The sequence below is a fragment of the Schistocerca piceifrons genome, chromosome 3 (assembly GCF_021461385.2).
Source record: "Schistocerca piceifrons isolate TAMUIC-IGC-003096 chromosome 3, iqSchPice1.1, whole genome shotgun sequence".
NCBI classification, from domain to species: domain Eukaryota; kingdom Metazoa; phylum Arthropoda; class Insecta; order Orthoptera; family Acrididae; genus Schistocerca; species Schistocerca piceifrons.
In genome coordinates this window covers 936,375,100-936,399,863 of record NC_060140.1, presented here as the reverse complement: position 1 = coordinate 936,399,863, position 24,764 = coordinate 936,375,100, and the positions used below count along the sequence as shown (strand labels likewise).

The window sequence follows — 24,764 nt, the reverse complement described above, 5'->3', positions numbered from 1 at the left end:
ACAAACCTAGAAGATTAAACGGCATAAACATATAAACATGGGAAGAATGTGAAACTTCTTGGCAGATTAAAACTGTGTGCCGGACCGAGACTTGAGGACGGATCGTGAGTTGTGCTTGGGTAGCTCAGTTGGTAGAGCACTTGCCCATGAAGGCAAAGGTCCTGAGTTCATGTCTCGGTCCGGCACACAGTTTTAATCTGCCAGGAAGTTTCAAAATCAGCGCGCATTCCGTTGCAGAGTGGAAATTTCATTATGGGAAGAATGTGTTGTGGACCACTTACTGTGGAGGAACACTACATCCACCAACGTCAGCTTATTTGAAGGAGAACACCACAGACTGAAGAGGCCAAGCAGCAAACAAGAAATCTCCCTCAGTTACAACCCCACCCTCTTCCAGCCATTCAGCGCTGTGTGTGTGGATGCATGTTTTATGCCAGGACTGGTCTATTCAACCACCAGAAACATATACATAAGCTGAGTGGAAATGCTCATTCTATGCAAGAAGATGCTGTGCATACTCAGAATTGAGTTGCAGCCACTGACTAAAGTGGTGTATCACACTGTTTGGTATGAACTCAGTGTGAAGCATTGCTCTGTTTCATTACATTACCAAGGATTTCCTGGTTACTATAATGCTCAAGTATACAGGGTGCCCCAGGAGGAATGGGCAGTATTCAGGGATCTGATGGGAACACACATTCAAAGCAAAAACGGTTAGTAAACACAGGCTCTCAAATGTATACTTTAAGAGCTATGAGCACCTGTTCAGTAGAAGAGATGTGTGTCACAGTAGCAAAGATGAACAAGTGCTCAGAACTCTTAAGGTGTGGGCTTTAGAGCACACATGTATTGACCATTTTTTCCTTGTTTTGGCCTTTACCACCTCCTTCCAAAATATGGGACACAAAGAGCGTGCAGTAGAAGAAATTTGTTGCACAGTTTTGAAGATAATGCTCATAGTTTTTAAGGTATGTTTTTTAGAACCCATGTTTACTAAACATTTTTGCTTGGAGTCTGATTTGATCCATTATAAATGGTTTATTTATTTATATTTATATTTATTTATTTATAAACAAACCTATTTTTGCTTGGAATGATCTTCCCAGTCATATCCCGGAATATTGACCGTTCTTTGCGGGACACCCTGCTTACTAAATGTTGCACATAACACAACAGTTCATCCACTGTGAGCTTACTCACTCTGCTTAGTTATCCTTGTGATACCCTCAGACAGTGAACATTACACAGGAGAATGATTTACTTTTGGATAACACTTCCTTGACAAGACAGCGAGCTAGTACAGTTGTTAAAACACTGGACACGCACATCAGAGAATGAAGGCTCAAATCCCTACCTGGACATTTAGATTTGCCTTTCATTAAACTGGTTGAGGCAAATTCAGGTATAGTTACTTTCAAAAGAATACTACCAATTCTCAAATTTGAGCTAATGCTCCATCCCTAATGATAGGATGTTAAACCCTAACCCTTCCTCCTTCTTTAACCATCCATTACATGGAAAAAGTATTCTGCATATTTCCATTAGGGATGAAAAATGTGAATAATGAAAACCAAGATTATCAGATCTACTTTTAAGACAAAAATCTACCCAGTTACTCTCTCTCTCTCTCTCTCTCTCTCTCTCTCTCTCTCTCTCTCTCTCTTTTTCTCCTGTTCATGGAGAATTTCACTATAATATACTAGTATTTATGTGTCTTAAACTGTGACAAAACTCATGTCAGTATTGTGTAAAATATTCCATGACCAAGTAGCCCTGGTTTAAACAGTCACATGGAATCTTAGACAATAAATAAATTAACTTATTGAAACAATTCTTTCAGCATACTCTTGCTTCCAATTATTTCCATCTCTTTCAACATCTTAAACCATTCTATGCTGATGCTGCAAACTGAAAGAAACTTTTCCCCATTTAGTTATTGTCACAGTTGGTGTACCTGCGTGGTGTCGTAGAAACCCATTGGTTCAGACTCTGATAATTTTTTTAGCAATGGAGACAATCGTGTAGAGACATGTACTTGCATGTACAATATTATTTTTACATCATATTAAAAATTTCTTTCTGGGCGACCATAATACATTCTGGAAACATCCTCCAGGCTGTGGCTAAGCCATGTCTCCATAATATCCTTCCTTTCAGGATTGCTAGCCTTGTAAGTTTCGCAGGAGAGCTTCTGTGAAGTTCAGAAGGTAGGAGATGAGGGGCTGGTGGAAGTAAAGCTGTGAGGACAGGTCGTGCATTGTGTATCTCAATTGATAGAGCACTTTCCCCTGAAAGCGAGGTCCCGAGTTCAAGTCTCAGTCCGGTACATAGCTTTAATCTGCCAAAAGTTTCATATCTGTGCATACCCTGTTTCAGAGTGGAAAAACCTCATTCTGGGAACATGCCTCAGGCTGTGGCTAAGCCAAGTCTGTCCACAGCTTGTGGTCTTGTGCTTAGCATTGCTGACTGTGGATCGCGGGGTCCTGGGTTCGATTCCCGGCCGGGTTGGGGATTTTCTCTGCCCGGGGACTGGGCATTGGTGTTGTCCTCATCATTTCATCACCACCATCAACATCATCATCATCATTTGTGACAGTGGCTAGATTGGAATGTGTAAAAATTGGACTGTGTACAAATTGGGACTTTGTATGAGCGCTATGACCGCACAGTTGAGCGCCCCACAAACCAATCATTGTTGTTGTTGTTCTGGTCTTCAGTCCTGAGACTGGTTTGATGCAGCTCTCCATGCTACTCTATCCTGTGCAAGCTTCTTCATCTCCCAGTACCTACTGCAATGTACATCCTTCTGAATCTGCTTATTGTATTCATCTCTTGGTCTCCTTCTACGATTTTTACCCTCCACACTGCCCTCCAATACTAAATTGGTGATCCCTTGATGCCACAGAACATGTCCTACCAACCGAACCCGTCTTCTGGTCAAGTTGTGCCACAAACTTCTCTTCTCCCCAATCCTGTTCAATACTTCCTCATTAGTTATGTGATCTACCCATCTAATCTTCAGCATTCTTCTGTAGCACCACATTTCGAATGCTTCTATTCTCTTCTTGTCCAAACTATTTATCGTCCATGTTTCACTTCCATACATGGCTACACTCCATACAAATACTTTCAGAAATGATTTCCTGACACTTAAATCTATACTCGATGTTGACAAATTTCTCTTCTTCAGAAAAGCTTTCCTTGCCATTGCCAGTCTATATTTTATATCCTCTCTACTTCGACCATCATCAGTTATTTTGCTCCCCAAATAGCAAAACTCCTTTACTACTTTAAGTGTCTCATTTCCTAATCTAATTCCCTCAGCATCACCCGACTTCATTCGACTACATTCCATTATCCTAGTTTTGCTTTTGTTGATGTTCATCTTATATCCTCCTTTCAAGACACTGTCCATTCCATTCAACTGCTCTTCCAAGTCCTTTGCTGTCTCTGACAGAATTACAATGTCAACAACCAATCATTATCATCATCATTATCATCATCATAAGCATAAGCCATGTCTCCACAATATCCTTTCTTCCATGGCTGCTAGTCTTACAAGTTTTGCAAGAGAGCTTCTGTGAAGTTTGGAAGGTTGGAGATAAGGTACTGGTGGAAGTAAAGCTGTGAGGACACTGCAGAGTGGCAGCCTCATTCTGGAAACCTTCATGCATAGTTCATAAGATGCTGTACTGTATAATGGCTTCTAGTATTAGTCTCTTCATTTCTGTTCCATTATTTAATGCAGTATGAAACTTTCTGTTTATATGCTGAAGTACACAGTCATATTCAGTCTGTCTTATACAAAGTGTGCTGTAGGAGCAATGAAACTGATTTACAACCAGTTTTGAATGCTGGTAGTATGAACTTCTGTATACTGTGTTCAAGCACAGTGTCATTTTTGTTCTGTGATTTTTACGTAGACTTGTGTTCTCCAAGTATCTCTGCAATATACTCAGGTTGACTAAACAAACCAGTTTCAATTTTAGTATCGAGCCTCTATTTTTCCCGGTTTCTTCTAGCCGTCTGAAAGTACTAAACATTCAAAACATAGGTCAAGAGAAGGTTTTAGCAGAATTTTGTATTCAGTTCCCTTTGTAGGTGTGTTGGTTTCCCAAATTTTCTCCAGTGAGTCAAAGCCTATTATTAACTCTCCTTACAGCTGAATTTCTTTGGGCATTCTATTTTGTATTCCTTCATTTTGTCATCCACAGGTGATAAATTAATAAAGTGAGTTCAGAGGCAAAGCACAAACTGATATTTAAATAATATCAGATTGTTTCTCTATTATACAACCATTGTCTTGCATTTATATGCACTGAAGACAATTTGTCATTTGCAACACCAAGTGGAAATCTTGCTTAAGTTCTTGTAGTTATTCCACCATGCGAGGTGGTGTAAAAGTTTATGGCACTGAACTGTGTAACATTCCCTTTTCTTGAGGATGACATCAGAATAAATTAATAAAGTTCAAAATTTTCAGTTTATTGATTGCAAATGCTCCTGGTTGTAAGAGAAGATATTTGCAATTTATATTATTAATTATACTACATTCATTTTTTGTACTTTGCTGGTGTAATTATTCAACAAAAATTGTTGTTCACCATATTTGATCATTGCTGGCAGCCTGAGTTCTTGCTGTATGATTATTCTGCTATTGAAGCTGGATTGTAATTTTTTCATCAATAAGTAGTGCGGAGATGCTGAGCCTTATTTTTCCAGTTTCCCGCCACCTCCCAAAGTCCCATCACCAGGCCACAGAGGAGCATTATGAGATTCAGTACCACACAAGACTGGAGCAACTGAATTACATTCTCCAACATGGTTTTGACTACCTCTCATTGTACCTTGAAATGAGAAATGTCCTACCCAACATCCTTCACACCGTTCCCGCAGTGGTATTCCCCCCCTCCCCCCTCTCTTCCTATTCCCCCCCCCCCCTCTCCCTCTCTTCCCCACCTCTCCACTGCCCTCCATCTAACCTGCAGCACTTCACTGTCCACCACTCCTACCCTTCTATCCCTTCCCCTCCCCACCCCAGCCTCCTTCTTACCCCCACCCAGTCGCCAATCCCATCATGCACTGGTGCTGCTGCTCACAGCGTGGTTTCAGTTGCTTGAGACTGCAGTCATGTGTGTGTGTGTGTGTGTGTGTGTGTGTGTGTGTGTGTGTGTGTGTGTGTGTGATACTGGCCGAAAGTTTTATTTGTGACAGTCTTTTTATTGTGCTATCTGTGACTCAGTATCTCCACTGTATGGTGTGTAGCAATTTTCTTTTTCATAATATTTTTACTCATCACATTCATATTTATATATGGTGAAGAAAAAATGTCAGACTTGGAGGCTGGCATATGAATCCTCATCCGGATTCAAGATAAAAGTTTATCTAGCAAAATCAGATCAGATGCAGTTAGAAAAAGCTTGTAAGAAAATGAGGAGCTGGCAACACTGTAACATCATGCAGCACATTGGAATGTACAGAGGAATGTGTATCACTCCACAGTACCACACCAGCCATCGTAGCTCAATGAGTAGACTGCTGGGACATCAAACCCACATCCACCATGGAGCTATGGTTCGAATCCTCGTCAGTTTCCTTTTTCATTTTTTAGACGTTCATTCATGACTTCTCATTGTTTATAAGCAGGGCATCATTTTGTCACTTGACAAGAGCCTATCACATGACAGTGGAATCCACTAATGTGCGTGCATGCGTCTACTAGCTGCTTAACTGGAACTGTCAGGTTCACGATGGACTGCACAAATGATAAATACATTAATATGCTCTCGGTGCTGGGTGCATCCAATAACCAAGCTGCTGCTGCTTGTGCATATGCTGCATGGTACCCACAAAGGGCTATCTTGATGATAATGTTTTTTGTCAATTGGAGCAACACCTTTGAGAAACCAGTAATCTTTGTCCATAAGTAATGGGCAGAAGTCGTTCAAGGACTACACATAGTCCACCAACGGAGGACACAATTCTTGAAACCATTCACCAGCCATCTTGTTGAAGTAGCCATGATATTGCAAAGCAGTTCTAGACATCTGATAGACTGGTTGTTGAAGTGTTGCATGATGAAGAACTGCATTCACGCCATTACACAGTAACTCAACAGCAGCCAGAAGAGCACATTTGACAAGTACAGTTTTGTGAGTGGCTTTTGCACCAAGTGGAAGATAATGAACATTTTATAAATAATGAGGTATGGATTGACAAATCTATCATAAAGGTATTTTCATCCTCTACAACATCCTTTATCCGTCATATCACAACCGGCATGTCACCCGTAACTGTGACTTTGGCATAAACCTGTGCATTGGAATCATGGGAGGAGTGCTTTTGGGTGCTTACCTGTTGCCAGACCATTTCACTGTGCCCCTGTATTGCATATTTCTTTGCAGTACTTTGTCTGATACATTAGAAAACATTCCACTTCGTGTTCGGTGACAACTATGGCTTCAGCATGATAGTATGCCACCACACTTTGGAATGAATATGCATAACTATCCAAACAAAACATTTCCATGAAGTGGTTTGGTCATAGAGGTCCAATGTCCTGGTCTCCACGTTCTGGGACATTTAAAGGAAAAAAGTTTATAGCGCCCTGCCCATGGGTTTACACGACCCAGTAGCTTGTGTGTACAGCACTTTGACAATGGTCGGTGGAGATATGTTGCCTAAGGTCCTACAAAGTATGATTCAGTGAGTTGCAAAGTGTTTGCAAGTGCAAGGTGGTCGCTTTGAACATATTTTCAAACTGGAGGTTACTCGTATATGTATGTACCAGCTCTGAAGATAAGACTGAATGCCAAACATACAGAATGGCATTATTGCGGATAGCGTAATGTCCAATTTTGTGTAGCCTGTCTGTTGTCTTTTTTGTACCTCACTGGATACAATGTTACTGTACCCACCATTGTTTTGTATTGGCTCTATTTGTGTCACTGACAAAATAAAGTGGTTATTTACTTCTGTAAGAAATTCATGTTATGTCTTAATGCTTAAACAAAGCTAACAGTAACAAAAAGAACTACACAAGTAGCCACATTGTGTGGATGTAAATTGGATACAATTTTATGGGAGAAAACAAAGAAAAGAAAAAGAGTTCAATGCAAACGCGACTCAGACATCAATGAGTTTGCCTATACGTTCCGCATGACATTATCTCATCTCACTTTTTTTTCCAGTCATTGTTCTCAACGTTTTGTCTGGGCAGTCATCGCATGACACACCTTCAAGTTCATCTTTGAATACTTCATTCAGTTTTTTGTTTATTACAGAGGGCAGTCAGCCCTCTGCCTGAACATGCTGAGCAACTGTACCAGCACATTGAGCTAACGGGACAGCTTCTTGACAGTGCAGAGTTGATGCTACCTGTTCTTGGCCATGCTGCAGACAGTTACAACATTGCTAAGCCTCATTTTGTAAATCGTATTACTATTAAACATCTCAGTAGATTGGTGGGGCTAGATCTTGCTTGATACACTTTTGCCTTGGATTGGGATAAGGAATTGTATGCTGATTGCATCGGCCTGCAGGTTCGAGGTCAACATTGAAATTGCGAGACAACAGCACCTACCAGTAAAATGTGCATGTGGCTCTTGTTGTCACTATAAACCGAAGGTAGTGGATCAGTGTGACTTGAGCAGATGTGCAGGTTGCCTTGCAGATGTATGTGCAAAACATACCGTCAGATCAGTGAGTTTGAAAGAGGGTGCATTATTGGCATGAGAGAATAAAATGAATCCACCTGGGAAATTGTTGCTCATGTGAGATGAAGAGTTTTGGCAGTGCAATGGATGTGTGCAGAAGGCCATAGAATATAATGAGGTGGATCAGGTCGCACCACCCAGACCATCCCCCGAGAAGACTGACACCTCAACCAAATGGCATTTCAGGACAGATCTGCGTCCTTCTCAACTCTGGTGCAGCAGTGGAACAGTTAACACATCATACACTATCAGGGGTGAGAGTCGTTCGCAGTTTATTATGGCACGGATTACGTGCGCATCATCCCCTTCTCTGCTTAACCTTGACAAATGTGCAGAAATATGGTAGACGGCATTGGTGTATGGAATGACATCACTGTGAACAGGAAAGGCATAAAATAGTGTTTTTGGATGAATCCAGGTTCTGTAAAATGTAAACTTTATTAATTGTGTGAATCCAGCTTCTGTTTGTTGGAAAATGATGGGCCCATTTTGGTTAGCCAAAGATACGGGGAGCAACATCACAGTGACTGCATTTGCATAAGACATACAGTGCCAAACTCAAGACCATATGGTGTGGGATGCTGTTGGGTACAAACACAAGACACAGTTGGTTCATGTCTGGAGCACTGAGACCAGTGTGACCTGCATGAATGACATCCTGTGACCCGTAGCCATACCCTTTCTGCACAACACCCCAGACGCCATTTTTCAGCAAGACAATGCGCGACCACATGTCGCTGCACAAACACGTGTCTTCTTGGTGTCACAGGAGTCAGCCTTTTGTCCTGGGCTGCGAGATCACCAGACCTGCTGCCAGTTGATAATGTGTGGAATATGGTGAAACAAAGAGTGCAGTGCTGTGACCCAATGCCAACCACCACAGATGAACTTAGGAACCAGGTGAATCAGCATGGATGGCTATGCCACAGGACACCATTTGAATCTTATATGTGTTGATGCCATCACACATGGAACAAGTAATTAGGACCATGTGCTTACTATGCAACAGGACGCATCTTGAAAGACATGTTTAAAATTAATTAAGCACAATATTTCCCAGAGCATAGAACATAATGTAGATTTTATGGTCACTTTTATCAGTTACAGACACTTTCAGTTCCAAAAATTACATTCTGAGTATTTATAACAGTTAATATTACAAAATGTTAATTTTAAACTGAACTAAGCTATCATTTCACTTGGCTTTAGTTGTAGTGGTTTCGTATGGCAGCTCGTATCATTTTATGAAAATTGCTTCAATCCAATCTGTAAAGAAGATTATCAATGTGACATCTGTTTTCATTATGAACAGTTATACACATAATTTTACAAAGATTGCTCAAAGACTCTGTCAAACTAATTTCTATTTATTTCATTAAATATCATTAAGAATGATTAATGTAAGCTGGAAAAATTAAAATGTAATCATATACATATATTTACCTAATGGTACTCTAATGTATCAGGTTGTATACTTAACTAACGATCAATAATGGAGTCTGTTAATTACATCTGGCATATGGAGGAGTGGTATTCGAATCCTTGATCAGATATAGAGATTTAGATTTTCCATAGTTTTCACTTCAGGTGGATGCCACTATGGTTGCTTCCAAAATGAATTTCTTTTCCCTTCTTTACACTAACCAATTTTGTGGTCTGTCTGTAATGTCCTCCTATTTATTTATTTAATTTTTTTATTGTTCCATGGGACCACATTAAGGAGAAGTCTCCATGGTCGTGGAACGAGTTAATACATGAAATTATAACATGATTGTAGAAACAGATAAAATGAAATATAAGAAACATATTCAGGTGACAAGTCGTAAGTTTAAATAAAGAAAATCAACAATGTAACACTGGAATTTGCTTAACTTTTTAGCTCTTCCAGAAGCTCCTCGACAGAATAGAAGGAGTGAGCCATGAGGAAACTCTTCAGTTTAGACTTAAAAGTGTTTGGGCTACTGCTAAGATTTTTGAGTTCTTGTGGTACCTTATTGAAAATGGATGCAGCAGAATACTGCACTTCTTTCTGCACAAGTCAGGGAAGTGCATTCCACATGGAGATTTGATTTCTGCCTAGTATTAACTGAGTGAAAGCTGCTAACTCTTGGGAATAAGCTAATATTGCTAACAACAAGCGACATTAAAGAAAATATATACTGTGAGTGCAATGTCAAAATTCCCAGACTATTGAATAGGGGTTGACAAGAGGTTCTCGAACTTACACCACAAATAGCTCAAACAGCCCATTTTTGAGCCAAAAATACCCTTTTTGAATAAGAAGAATTACCCCAAAAAATAATACCATATGACATAAGCGTATGAAAATATGTGAAGTAGACTACTTTTCGTGTTGAAATGTCACTTATTTCAGATACTGCTCTAATGGCAAATAAAGCAGCATGTAGTTTCTGAACAAGATCCTGAACATGGGCTTTCCACAACAGCTTACTATCTATCCGAACGCCTAGGAACTTGAACTGTTCTGTCTCGCTTATAATATGCCCATTCTGTCTGATCAAAATATCAGTTCTTGTTGAATTGTGAGTTAGAAACTGTAAAAACTGAGTCTTACTGTGATTTAGCATCAAAATTATTTTCCACAAGCCATGAACTTATTTCATGAACTACATTATTTGATAATGTTTCAGTATTACACACAAGATCCTTCACTACCAAGCTGGTGTCATCATCAAACAGAAATATTTTTGAATCACCTGTAATACTAGAAGGCATATCATTTATATAAATAAGAAACAGCAGTGGCCCCAGCACCGACCCTTGGGGAACTCCCCACTTAACAGTGCCCCACTGGGACTGAAAATCACTACCACTCTCAATATTGTGGAGAATTACCTTCTGCTTTCTGTTCTTAAAGTAAGAGGCGAACCAATTGTAAGCTACTCCCCTTACTCCATAGTGGTCCAACTTCTGCAGTAATATTTTGTGGTCAACACAGTCAAAAGCCTTCATTAAATCAAAGAAAACGCCTAGTGTTCGCAACCTTTTATTTAATCCGTCCAAAACCTCACAGAGAAAAGAGAATATAGCTTTTTCAGTTGTTAAGCCATTTCTAAAACCAAACTGTACATTTGACAGCAAATTATGTGAATTTAAATGCTCCAGTAACCTTGTATATACAACCCTCTCGATAACTTTAGCAAACACCGATGGCATAGAAATAGGTCTATAATTGTCAACATTATCCCTGTCTCCCTTTTTATAAAGTGGCTTCACTACCGAGTACTTTAATTGGTCAGGAAACCGACCACTCCTAAAGGAAAAGTTACAGATATGGCTAAGTACTGGGCTAACATACATAGAACAATACTTCAGTATTCTGCTAGATACCCCATCATATCCATGAGAGTTCTTGATCTTTAGTAATTTAATTATTAGCTCAATCTCCCTCTTGTCAGTATCATGGAGGAGAATTTCAGGTTACAGTCTCAGAACACTTTTTTCTATGAGCACAATCTGATTCCCTGTTGGGACTAGGTTTCTATTTAGTTCACCTGCTATATTCAGAAAGTGATTATTAAATATTGTACATATATGCAACTTATCAGTAACACAGACATTCCCTCTATGCACTGATTCTATATCCTCGACCTGTCTCTGCAGACCAGCCACTTCCTTTATGACTGACCATATGGTTTTAATTTTATCCTGAGACTTAGCTATGCTATCTGCATACCACATACTTTTTGCCTTCCTAATAACTTTTTTAAGCACCTTACAATACTGTTTGAAATGGGCTGCTGCATTTAGATTGTGACTGTTTCTAACGTTTTGATATAATTGCCACTTTGTTCTACAAGATATTCTTATCCCTTTAGTCAGCCACCCAGGCTGCCTGTTTGAGCTAGTACCCTATTTTGAACATTCTAATGGAAAGCAACTTTCAAAGAGCACGAGAAAAGTCTTGAGGAAAGCATTATATTTATCGTCTACTGTATCGGCACTATAAACATCTTGCCACTCTTGTTCCTTGATAAGGTTTACAAAGGTCTCTACGGCAACTGGATCAGCTTTCCTAAAAAGTTGATAACTATATTTAAAATGTATTGCAGCACAAAAATCTTTTAGAGTTAAAATTTGTGCATCATGATCTGAAAGGCCATTCACCTTTTTGCTAACAGAATGCCCTTCTAGTAATGAGGAATGAACAAAAATATTGTCTATGGTTGTTCTACTGTTCCCTTGCACTCTTGTTGGAAAGAATATGGTTTGCATAAGATTATATGAATTAAGGAGGTCTACCAGCATCCTTTTCCTTGCACAATCACTTATACAATTAATATTGAAGTCACCACATATAACTTACTTTTTGTATTTCCTATAAAGTGAACCAAAAACCTCCTCTAGCTTTAGCAAAAATGTTGTGAAATTGGAGTCTGGGGATCTATAAATAACAACAGTAAGAAGTTTAGCTCCACTAAATTTAATCACACCTCCACAACCTTTTCAGTGCAGTACTTTGAAACATCAATTGACTCAAATGGGATACCGTTTTTCACATATATGGCTACTCCCCCACACCGCAAAGAGCTCCTAGAAAAGCTGCCAGCCAACCTGTATCCTGGTAAAGGAAGCCTCTGAATTATCTCCTTATTTAAAGAGTGTTCAAATGTACCAATAATTTCAGAGTCAACATCTATAAGCAGTTCACTAACTTTATCTCTAATACCTTGTATATTTTGATGAAATATACTAATTCCCTCATTAATCGGATACCTAAGCTTTCGGGAGGACGACGGTTCAATCCCGCGTCCGGCCATCCTGATTTAGGTTTTCCGTGATTTCCCTAAATCACTCCAGGCCAATGCCGGGATGGTTCCTCTGAAAGGGCACGGCCGACTTCCTTCCCCATCCTTCCCTAATCCGATGAGACCGATGACCACGCTGTCTGGTCTCCTTCCCCAAACCAACCAACCAACCTAAGCTTTGTCGAAAGTGGTTTCTTTGTTAGAGAGACTTCCCTTAAGCAGGAATACCTATCAGCTGACTTCAATCTAAAAAAGGTACAGCTCTAACACCCACAACTACCGGAATTTTCCCATGAGTGATCCCACCACCCCCACCTATGCTGTCACCTATAAGCTTTGCCAACCTCCCCTTTCCATACCTGTTGAGGCGCAGGCCATGTCTAGTGAAACCCATCCTGCTGATAGATTCCACCGACACCACTGAAATGTGACTCATACCTTCTGTCATCAGCGCACCCCCAAGTCTCATGTTATTACGCCTGACAGCTGTATTAAGATGAGGCCGATCGTGACGCTGAAACAGTTCCACGAAATGCACATTCGTGTTGCCAGTCTGAGTGGCTATCTTTTCCAGGTCACCATCTATGTCATACTCCCCATCCCTGTCAATACTATTACCAGCCCCACCCACAATCACTACCTGATCCTCTTTAGTAAAATCCCTACATAACCCCCCTATGCTAACAGTCACCTGAGCCAATCCTGCATTAGGCTTCACAATGCTGGTGACCTGGTACTCACTCCCCAACACTTCCTGCAACTGCTAACCTACACCTCTACCATGAGAACTACCTAACAGCAGGACCTTCTTCTTTCTCTTAGACTTTGCAACTGTCATAGCCACCGTAACTGCGGAGGTCTGCTGCATACTCCCTACATCTACATTCAGTAGGAGGTCAAATCCTGAGCTGCTGCTTCTTCTTGATATTTTTGTGTAGATAAAAGCATTGTCTGCAGACAGTCTGACAGTACTTTTGTCATTGTATTTTATATGAAACATTATTTTCTTGTAAGTTTCTGCCATTTAAAGAAATAAAGCTTTACCTGTTTGCAATAGTCCATGGTTTACATAACATTGCATGTGATGAAGATGAACTGTAAGGATTTCTTTTTAAAGTCTTACTGACATTTCAGTAGAAGCCTTCTTTTTTCAAGTACCACCAGTTTATTGAAGCTTACCTAGTGACTGTGGAACCTGTAACAATAATATATTAAAAATAGTGATGTGATTATAATGTTGTGTATTCCTTTTTTAACCTTATTATATACTCCCCGTCTTTAATGACCTTGTCATCAATGGGGCATTAAACACCAGTCTTCCTTCCTTTTTGTAAGGCGCACATACCAAGACCCCCTTTTTAAAGTACCTCATGTGTTTTAACTGACAAAACTACTTGCCAGGTCATGGAAAGAGGTCATTTTAATCCCATTTTGAAACCAGGAAAAAAATTCGGCCATAAGTAGCTTCAGCACTGCTGTATTACCATCTAAACAGGGAAAAGTCAGCTGGTACATTGTCTCATTTTTGAAATTCACACATGTGTTTAGACAAGAAATATCCAACATACTGGCTTCATACACAGCTCTTTTAATCATTAGTTATGAGTGACATTCCGTGTATACTCCAGTTTCCGGTATCTTTGTCCTACTCATTAGGTTTAAAACAATAAACACTTCAGTTTTTTGTACTTCTTTGTTTTTATTAGTGAAACTATCATCTTTTTTGCTATGTTTACCCTTATATGTTGTAGCTTTATTAACAACCAATTTTTGATTGCTTATTCCTATGGTAAGAGTTCCAACAAATTTTTAAATGTTCATATTTTTATTATTATTTTATCAGTATAGTCAGTCATCATTGGCACATAACAACACTGTTCTTTCCACAGGTTTAGTACCAATAAGTGCAGAAGGAGTGGTAGTGACATCACACACGGGCGTTGTGTGTAAGCTCAACATCAAGGTGAATGAAAGTGAAGATATAATTGTTGAATCTGAAAATATTGTAACAAATTTCAAAACGAAAGATGTTGCTTTCTACGGAATAGCATGCAGCAGAAACCAAGCAGTATGGGCAATAGTTACAAGGTAATCCATTGAACTGTTAATGTGTTGGAGAGACTTTTAATCATTAAAATACATAGTAATGTATTCATTTTCATTTTGAGAACTAAGCATAATTTCTCAGAGAATTCAGATGAAGATTTAAGTTTTTAGTTTACTGTTTTGATACAGTAAAATTCCTCCCCCCACGAACCATGGACCTTGCCGTTGGTGGGGAGGCTTGTGTGCCTCAGCGATACAGATAGCTGTACCGTAGGTGCAACCACAATGGAGGGGTATCTGTTGAGAGGCCAGACAAACGTGTGGTTCCTGAAGAGGGGCAGAAGCCTTTCCAGTAGTTGCAAGGGCAACAGTCTGGATGATTGACTGATCTGGCTTTGTAACAATAACCAAAACGGCCTAGCTGTGCTGGTACTGCGAACGGCTGAAAGCAAGGGGAAACTACAGCCGTAATTTTTCCCGAGGGCATGCAGCTTTACTGTATGATTAAATGATGATGGCGTCCTCTTGGGTAAAGTATTCCAGAGGTAAAATAGTCCCCCATTCGGATCTCCGGGCGGGGACTACTCAAGAGGATGTCATTATCAGGAGAAAGAAAACTGGCGTTCTACGGATCGGAGCATGGAATGTCAGATCACTTAATCGGGCAGGTAGGTTAGAAAATTTAAAAAGGGAAATGGATAGGTTAAAGTTAGATATAGTGGGAATTAGTGAAGTTCGGTGGCAGGAGGAACAAGACTTTTGGTCAGCCTACAGGGTTATAAAAACAAAATCAAATAGGGGTAATGCAGGAGTAGGTTTAATAATGAATAGGAAAATAGGAATTCGGGTAAGCTACTGCAAACAGCATAGTGAACGCATTATTGTGGCCAAGATAGATACGAAGCCCACACCTACTACAGTAGTACAAGTTTATATGCCAACTAGCTCTGCAGATGACGAAGAAATTGAAGAAATCTATGATGAAATAAAAGAAATTACTCAGATAGTGAAGGGTGACGAAAATTTAATAGTCATGGGTGACTGGAATTCGGTAGTAGGAAAAGGGAGAGAAGGAAACGTAGTAGGTGAATATGGATTGGGGCTAAGAAATGAAAGAGGAAGCCGCCTGGTAGAATTTTGCACAGAGCACAACTTAATCATAGCTAACACTTGGTTCAAGAATCATACAAGAAGGCTGTATACATGGAAGAACCCTGGAGGTACTAAAAGGTATCAGATAGATTATATAATGGTAAGACAGAGATTTAGGAACCAGGTTTTAAACTGTAAGACATTTCCAGGGGCAGATGTGGACTCTGACCAAAATCTATTGGTTATGACCTGTAGATTATAACTGAAGAAACTGCAAAAAGGTGGGAATTTAAGGAGATGGGACCTGGATAAACTGAAAGAACCAGAGGTTGTACAGAGTTTCAGGGAGAGCATAAGGGAACAATTGACAGGAATGGGGGAAAGAAATACAGTAGAGGAAGAATGGGTAGCTTTGAGGGATGAAGTAGTGAAGGCAGCAGAGGATCAAGCAGGTAAAAAGACAAGGGCTAGAAGAAATCCTTGGGTAACAGAAGAAATATTGAATTTAATTGATGAAAGGAGAAAATATAAAAATGCAGTAAATGAAGCAGGCAAAAAGGAATACAAACGTCTCAAAAATGAGATCGAGAGGAAGTGCAACATGGCTAAGCAGGGATGGGTAGAGGACAAATGTAAGGATGTAGAGGCCTATCTCACTAGGGGTAAGATAGATACAGCCTACAGGAAAATTAAAGAGGCCTTTGGAGGTAAGAGAACCACTTGCATGAACATCTAGAGCTCAGATGGAAACCCAGTTCTAAGCAAAGAAGGGAAAGCAGAAAGGTGGAAGGAGTATATAGAGGGTCTATACAAGGGCGATGTACTTGAGGACAATATTATGGAAATGTTATATATAAAAACAAAGATGAGGTGACTTACCGAACAAAAGCGCTGGCAGGTCGATAGACACACAAACAAACACAAACACACACACAAAATTCAAGCTTTCGCAACAAACTGTTGCCTCATCAGGAAAGAGGTAAGGAGAGGGGAAGACGAAAGGAAGTGGGTTTTAAAGGAGAGGGTAAGGAGTCATTCCAATCCCGGGAGCGGAAAGACTTACCTTAGGGGGAAAAAAGGACAGGTATACACTCGCACACACGCACATATCCATGGTGGATGGATATGTGCGTGTGTGCGAGTGTATACCTGTCCTTTTTTCCCCCTAAGGTAAGTCTTTCCGCTCCCGGGATTGGAATGACTCCTTACCCTCTCCTTTAAAACCCACTTCCTTTCGTCTTCCCCTCTCCTTACCTCTTTCCTGATGAGGCAACAGTTTGTTGCGAAAGCTTGAATTTTGTGTGTGTGTTTGTGTTTGTTTGTGTGTCTATCGACCTGCCAGCGCTTTTGTTCGGTAAGTCACCTCATCTTTGTTTTTATATATAATTTTTCCCACGTGGAATGTTTCCTTCCATTATATTGATATTATGGAAATGGATGTAGATGAAGATGAAATGGGAGATACGATACTGCATGAAGAGTTTGACAGAGCACTGAAAGACCTGAGTCAAAACAAGGCCCCAGGAGTAGACAACATTCCATTGGAACTACTGACGGCCTTTGGAGAGCCAGTCCTGACAAAACTCTACCATCTGGTGAGCAAGATGTATGATCAGGCGAAATACCCTCAGACTTCAAGAAGAATATAATAATTCCAATCCCAAAGAAAGCAGGTGTTGACAGATGTGAAAATTACCGTACAATCAGTTATATAAACCACAGCTGCAAAATACTAACACGAATTCTTTACAGACGAATGGAAAAACTAGTAGAAGCCGACCTCGGGGAAGATCAGTTTGGATTCCGTAGAAATGTGTGTGAGGTAATACTGACCTTACGACTTATCTTAGAAGAAAGATTAAGGAAAGGCAAACCTACGTTTCTAGCATTTGTAGACTTAGAGAAAGCTTTTGACAATGTTGACTGGAATGCTCTCTTTCAAATTCTAAAGGTGGCAGGAGTAAAATATAGGGAGCGAAAGGCTATTTATAATTTGTATAGAAACCAGATGACAGTTATAAGAGTCGAGGGACATGAAAGGGAAGCAGTTGTTGGGAAGGGAGTAAGACAGGGTTGTAGCCTCTCCCCGATGTTATTCAATCTGTATATTGAGCAAGCAGTAAAGGAAACAAAAGAAAAATTTGGAGTAGGTTTTAAAATCCATGAAGAAGAAATAAAAACTTTGAGGTTCGCCGATGACATTGTAATTCTGTCAGAGACAGCAAAGGACTTGGAAGAGCAGTTGAATGGAATGGATAGCGTCTTGAAAGGAGGGTATAAGATGAACATCAACAAAAGCAAAACGAGGATAATGGAATGTAGTCGAATTAAGTCAGGTGATGCTGAGGGAATTAGATTAGGAAATGAGACACTTAAAGTAGTAAAGGAGTTTTGCTATTTGGGGAGCAAAATAACTGATGATGGTCGAAGTAGAGAGGATATAAAATGTATACTGGCAATGGCAAGGAAAGCGTTTCTGAAGAAGAGAAATTTGTTAACATCAAGTATAGACTTAAGTATCAGGAAGTCGTTTCTGAAAGTATTTGTATGGAGTGTAGCCAAGTATGGAAGTGAAACATGGACGATAAATTGTTTGGACAAGAAAAGAATAGAAGTTTTCGAAATGTGGTGCTACAGAAGAATGCTGAAGATTAGATGGGTAGATCACATAACTAATGAGGAGGTATTGAATAGGATTGGGGAGAAGAGAAGTTTGTGGCACAACTTGACCAGAAGAAGGGATCGGTTGGTAGGACATGTTTTGAGGCATCAAGGGATCACCAATTTAGTATTGGAGGGCAGCGTGGAGGGTAAAAATCGTATAGGGAGACCAAGAGATGAATACACTAAGCAGATTCAGAAGGATGTAGGTTGCAGTAGGTACTGGGAGATGAAGAAGCTTGCACAGGATAGAGTAGCATGGAGAGCTGCATCAAACCAGTCTCAGGACTGAAGACCACAACAACAACAGTAAAATTGTGAATTACCAATTGCATAACTCACAGGGCATCGGCAAAGTTTAGAGAATACAATCTTTTTTCCCCATCTTCTGGTGATGTTTTTATTACATGGCTTACATATGCATCAAGTCTCTCAGTATCTTATCTCCGACCTTCAGTCTTGTTCACCAACTGTTACTTCATTGCTGACAGACATATTTTGATGTTTAATTAATGATAGTTCTCTTCCAGTAATCATTTGCTCTGTTTTCAAAATTGGATCTGCCTTATGTTTTACTACAAAATGCACATTCTTCATGTTTCTTATTTCTGAACATAATGGAATTATGTATTTTTCTTTACTTCCAATGAAGACTCACTGTACAGAGGAAAAATTGAACATTGATACTTACTGTATCTCAAGTACTGAACTAGTATTGTATCTCTCTCTCTCTCTCTCTCTCTCTCTCTCTCTCTCTCTCTCTCTCTCTCTCTCTCAAAATGCACACTACAACATAGTTCACAGTCCTGAAGCATCAAGTTCTCATGTTACAGTGAATACATAAGCATGCCCCAATTGTATTAGTCAACAATACAGGACTATGGTTTACTGTGAAAGGTGCACATTAATTTTATGACTGTTATGTTTTTGAATAAACTGCTTATCATTAACCTGATGAATAACTGACATGAAGGTTCAGTGCCTCTTAAATCCCATTGCCTATCTTATCTACTACAAAGTAAAGATTTTGCCAGTAGTAATTTCTACCTCTATGAAATTGTGAAATGTTAAACCGTACATATACTTGAGTCCACTTCTGCATATACATTTTAACAGGTTAGCCTCTGATTATTTTTTAATCAGAATGTTGGAATTTTGTTTGTTCCTTGGCTCGGGTGCTGGCTGGCCCAACATGTTATGAGCTGTAAATGTGTTTAATGGAGTCACTTGGTAATTGTCCAAATAATATCCTACAAAATAAATACTATTGATGTGCAATTTCAAACCAAAATGCAGTGGTAACTAGTGCCTTAGAAGTACATCAAACACCTCAAGGTTCATTTGCACCTGTATCTGCATCTACATGACTACTCTGCAGTTCACAGTTAAGTGTCTGGCATAGGATTCATGAAACCACCTTCAAGCTATTTCTCTACCATTCCATTCTCGAACAGCGCACAGGGAAACCAAACACTTAAATCTTTCTGTGTGAGCTCTGATTTCTCTTATTTTATTATGAATAGCATATCTCCATGTGTAGGTGGATGCCAACAAAATATTTCACATTCAGAGGAGAAAGTTGGTGATTGAAATTACAGGAAAAGATCCTGCCACCACAAAAAATGCCATGATTTCCACCCCAACTTGTGGACCAAATCCATGACACACTCTCCCCTATTTTGCAGTAATACAAAATGAGCTGTTCTTCTTTGAACTTTCTCAGTGCCCTGGTCAGTCCTGTCTGATGTGGATCCCATACCATCCATTGATACTCCAAAAGAGGACAGACTAGTGTTATGTAGGCAGTCTCTTTAGTAGACCTGTTGCATCTGATAAGTGTTCTGCCAGTAAAACATAGTCTCTGGTTCACTTTCACAACAAAATTATCTATTGATATTTTTTCATTAATCCATCTTACTGCATAATATTTGTTGTGTCACAAAAGAATGAATGTCGTTCCCCCAGGTGATGTACTGTAATTTTTCTGTAACTTTATGTTTTTGTGCTGTGTGTGTGTTTTGTGGCAGGATTTGTGTAAGGGTGGTTTACAAAAGAATTTCTATCATAGAGACAGTAGGAAAGTAGTGATGCGGTCTCTTGCTAGGTGTTTCTACTGTATACTGTTATGAATAATTTGACTAACTGTAGTCTATATGGAATTGACAGTTAGATCAAAGTGATTGCTTTTATAAGTACCATTTAGTGTATTTGGTGAGAATTGTTTCATCTCTTCTAACTCCTCAAAACATTTCCTTTCTGCTACTTGCAATACTTCTGTTATCAGTATATACAAAAAAAGCGATACAAAATTTTTTAGTCATGACTCTCAAGTAATAAAATGGCATTATTTCAATACCTTAAGAGCTTTGAAGCAAGAAAGATGGCATGATTTCTTGTATTCTTAACTTAGAAAGACTGATGCTGACGACAATTTTTGGTTGCAATAATTCTTCGTTCTTTTCCACAGCAAAAATCCTGAATTTTCCTTTTGTCAATTAGATACATGATATGGAATAGGTTACTACTTTTCAAATAAGCCTAAACATCCAAGTTACGTCATTTCCTCATTTAACAATATTCACTACCAACAACTCATGTACTGGTCACAGCTGCTTTCTTACTGCTCTCCAACAGCTAACTTACTTTGGCCTAACACTGGCCTGTATATAGATTCATGACAATAGTATTGTTGTGATTATGAAATTTTACAATGGACAAAAAACCTGTACAAAATTATTTTTGTGTGATAATACAATCAGCAAATAATAAAGTGTATTTTATGTGAACTGTTTCATAATATGAAAAGCTTTACTCTATAAATAACATGGAACTAATTCTGGTAACAATTAATATACGAATATGTAAGTTCTGATCAAAAACAAATTAATATTCTAATTGACTTCAGCAATGCTAACTACAATGCCAAGTCATCTATACATAAACATAGACACCACACATAAGGATTAGGCATTAAGCCTTAAGAGTACTATATGATTGTGGGATATGTGATCATTATTTTACTGATCCCTCTAGCTGGTATTGTCAGTAAATGAATCCTGATGATGATGATAATGCTTATTCTTCTTTATTCAACCAGCTTCTCATTTGACCTCATAAGGCTGTTCCAGACCTCTCTAGCTCAGAAAAGAACCTGAGGATGTATTGCAAATCAAACTCGGGTACTTCCGCACTTAAGGCAGTGATGCTAAACGTTTGGCTACAGAGGTGATTAAATTAAAGGCCCCCCCTCTCCCTTCATTATTCTCTCTGTATGTGAAGGAACTACTGTAGGGATTTTGACACCTTTTCATTAGGGAAAAAGAAAAAGACACTGAGTGGCATGTCAGGTGTTAAGGTTTTGAAGTAAATCACTGTCACTTTAGTTTTTAAAAAACAGCAATCAGCACTGTATGACCATGTCAGGAGTGTTGCGGTAGAGGAGCAATCCTTTGATTGCCATATCACCATATTGCAGCTCATTTTGTTCATAGGTCTTTGGCGTGACTAATTGTTGATCCACGGGTAACAAATTTATTATAGGCACAATCCTCATCCTGTTGATAAAATAAACCAACATTATTTCGATGTTAGGTTTCACCTGTTCTGCTATCTTCTGTTATTGTGATGAAGCAATATTCTACAGGCTTGATTGTTGTTTTGTTTTTGGGTTATATCTACAACACCACATTTTATTACCTGCAACAGTTTTAGACAAAAGCTTTTTAGGAATTCTAAAATCAATGAACAGGTGAAACAATTTTGAAACTTCCTCACACATTAAAACTGTGTGCCAAAATGAGCCTTGAGCCCAGATACTTGACTTTTGTGGGCACTGCTGTAACTGGCTGTCATTACTGACAGAGCTACCATAGCATTACTTACAGATTTGTTTCTGCCTGTACTTCTCTTGTATTATCCAAACTTCACAAAAGTACTCGAGTATACTCCACTGTAAGTGAAAAATTCATTCTGGAAACAACTCTTAAGATGTGGCTAAATCATTTCTCAGTGACATTCTTTCTTCAAGATGTAAACATAATCTGTCTCTTAGCCTACATTAATTATTCTGAAGTAAATGTATTGTATTTTATCATTTACAGCAACAATTCCTTTTTATGACATCATTGTTACTAACACTAATAGCAGAGTACTAATTGTAGTATACTGTAAGTGTTAATATTGCTGTTTATTATTTACATCCACAGTATATGCAAGTTATATGACCATCTTGTCCTTCGGAAACCTGGACAAGTAATATTTTGCTCATATATACCTGAAGATAATTTAAGTTCCTGTCTTGCAAACAATGCAGCTAAACCACTTATAGACACTGGAGAATACTTGGAATTAATAAGGTAATCCAAATAGTTCAAACAAGTTTTAGTTATCTTTTTAAGGGTAAAAATTTGCAATAGTTTTAATCAAACTAATTTTCATATGTTTAATTTTAATTAATCAAATAGTGGAAAATCCAGGATGGAATAGTGACAATATTATGAAAAGGATAGATTGCTACTCATTAAATAATGAAAATGTTGAGTTGCTGATAGGCACAACAAAAAGACTGCTTCAGCCAAAGGGCCTTCTTCTAAATTAGACAACACACACACACACACACAAATGCAACTCTCACATACATGACCACTTACTTGTTTAGCAGTTTATTTTGTGCCTGTCTGCAACTCAACATTTCCACTGTATGGTGGGCAGAAATCTGCCCTTTTCATAATGCTGTAATTTTAATTAATGTATCACAGTGCCTGTTATTGCAAATGGTGCTTGTCAGAGAAAGACAACTTATAGAATATGAAAATTTAAGTTTTCACCTTCTTATGTCCAAAATGTTAATTTTAAATCTTACTACATTTATAAAGTCTCTTATGCTTTCATATTGATAAACATCTTTTTTGAAGCATAAGAAATAGTTTTAAGAGAATGCAGATTAAATTATTCATTCTTATTTATGTATCCAAATGTGGACCTTTACCAGGATGATGGATGATGTGAAGTGACAAATTCAGCCTTAAAATTGATAACAGGGAATGAGTTTTTATATCATAAAATGTTGTATATCTTTTCTGAATGATTGAAATTATATTCTGAAATATATTTTAAATGTGTAGCTTTGTCAGTGGTAAACAAATTTTGTAGTTTGAATGATTCATATTTAGTACCACTTTAGAAAGTGCAGAAAGTCTCCAACTCTTTTCTTGTGCAGAATGAACTGTTTAAAGAACAAGGCAGTCCCACTGCTTCAGAACCTTTCGTGTGCAACAAAACCATTTCCTTGGGACATTCCTAGGCTGCGAGTGGAATTCTGGCTGGCACATACAAAGCTGGTTCTGCTTCCTAATAGTGGAGAAGAAGACAAGGAACAGCAAATGAAACTTACTCAGGTGAGAAACAGCAATGCACTGATTATATATTTCAGGAAAAATATTTCTTAAGGGGTCCTTATGTGTGTCTGGTCAGACTTTTCCTAGAATATGACCAATCCCTTACAACAGCCAACAACTGAAATCCACTTTGGATGGTTAGACTTAGAATGACAATTAAATGCCACACTATGTTACGGAGTGAGGTGGCATATTGAGATTGGAGTCATATTTGAGAAGACTGGCTATCGAGATTTAGGTCTTTCATAGTTTCTCTGGCTGTTCTAGAAAAATACTGCAATGTTTCCTTTCAGAAAGTACTCTGCCTGGTTCCTTCCCTAGTCTGAGATTGCACTTTCTCTTATGACCTAGCCATACAAACATCTTGATTGCCCACATCTGAATGATCCTTGGCATGAAGAATTGGGGGTCAGGAGAGACAGGGATGAACTAGGATCTGTGTAGCTTATATGGTGGCAGAATATCCATTTGCTGGGGGAGAAGAGGATCTTGGGTATGACCCTTCTTCTTATGGCATGATGAGGGTAATATTCAAAGTTGTGGTGAAGGATATGATTTGATCTCATATCTTCACACATCATATTATTTTATATTTTATGGAAAGTCCAGGTCAGAATGCCAACAATTATGAAAAGGATAGATTTTTACTCACCATAATGACGATGTGTTGAGTTGAAAATAGTTCTGTCTGCACTCAATGCGTCATCTTTATGGTGAGTTATCAATCTATCCTTTTCATAACTGTTTATATTTTCTAGCATTTCTGAAGTTTATTCTTTAGTGTTGCTGAATAATGCATATCAATAGTGGTGAAGCAACAACTGGTTAAACTGTAGCCAGTGGTAAAAAATAATCTTTATCTGCTGACGATGTTTTATGAATTATCATTGTTTGTGATGTCATGCGCTGGGTATAATATCTGAATCTGATATAGCTGGTTGGCAACACTCTTGATATACAAATGCATAGAGATGTATATATTGGTATAACAAGGATGAAATTGCACGTATCTTGAGATTATGTTCAGTTTAATCATTCTCACCACATTTACAGTATACCTGGAGTTTCATTGCGAAGGAGTACAT

At 38.7% G+C, this 24,764-nt stretch overlaps 1 protein-coding gene across 2 annotated transcripts in view; it reads left to right on the top strand.

Moving 5' to 3' along the window:
- The window catches only part of LOC124787643 (T-cell immunomodulatory protein), a 439,315-nt gene that overhangs the window by 395,164 nt on the left and 19,387 nt on the right, over nt 1-24,764 (top strand). For both annotated transcript variants that reach the window (XM_047254421.1, XM_047254422.1), the window contains 3 exons: nt 14,374-14,572; nt 22,489-22,638; nt 23,502-23,679. In XM_047254421.1, coding sequence (XP_047110377.1) covers nt 14,374-14,572; nt 22,489-22,638; nt 23,502-23,679 — 527 coding nt within the window. The remainder of the gene's footprint in view (nt 1-14,373; nt 14,573-22,488; nt 22,639-23,501; nt 23,680-24,764) is intronic.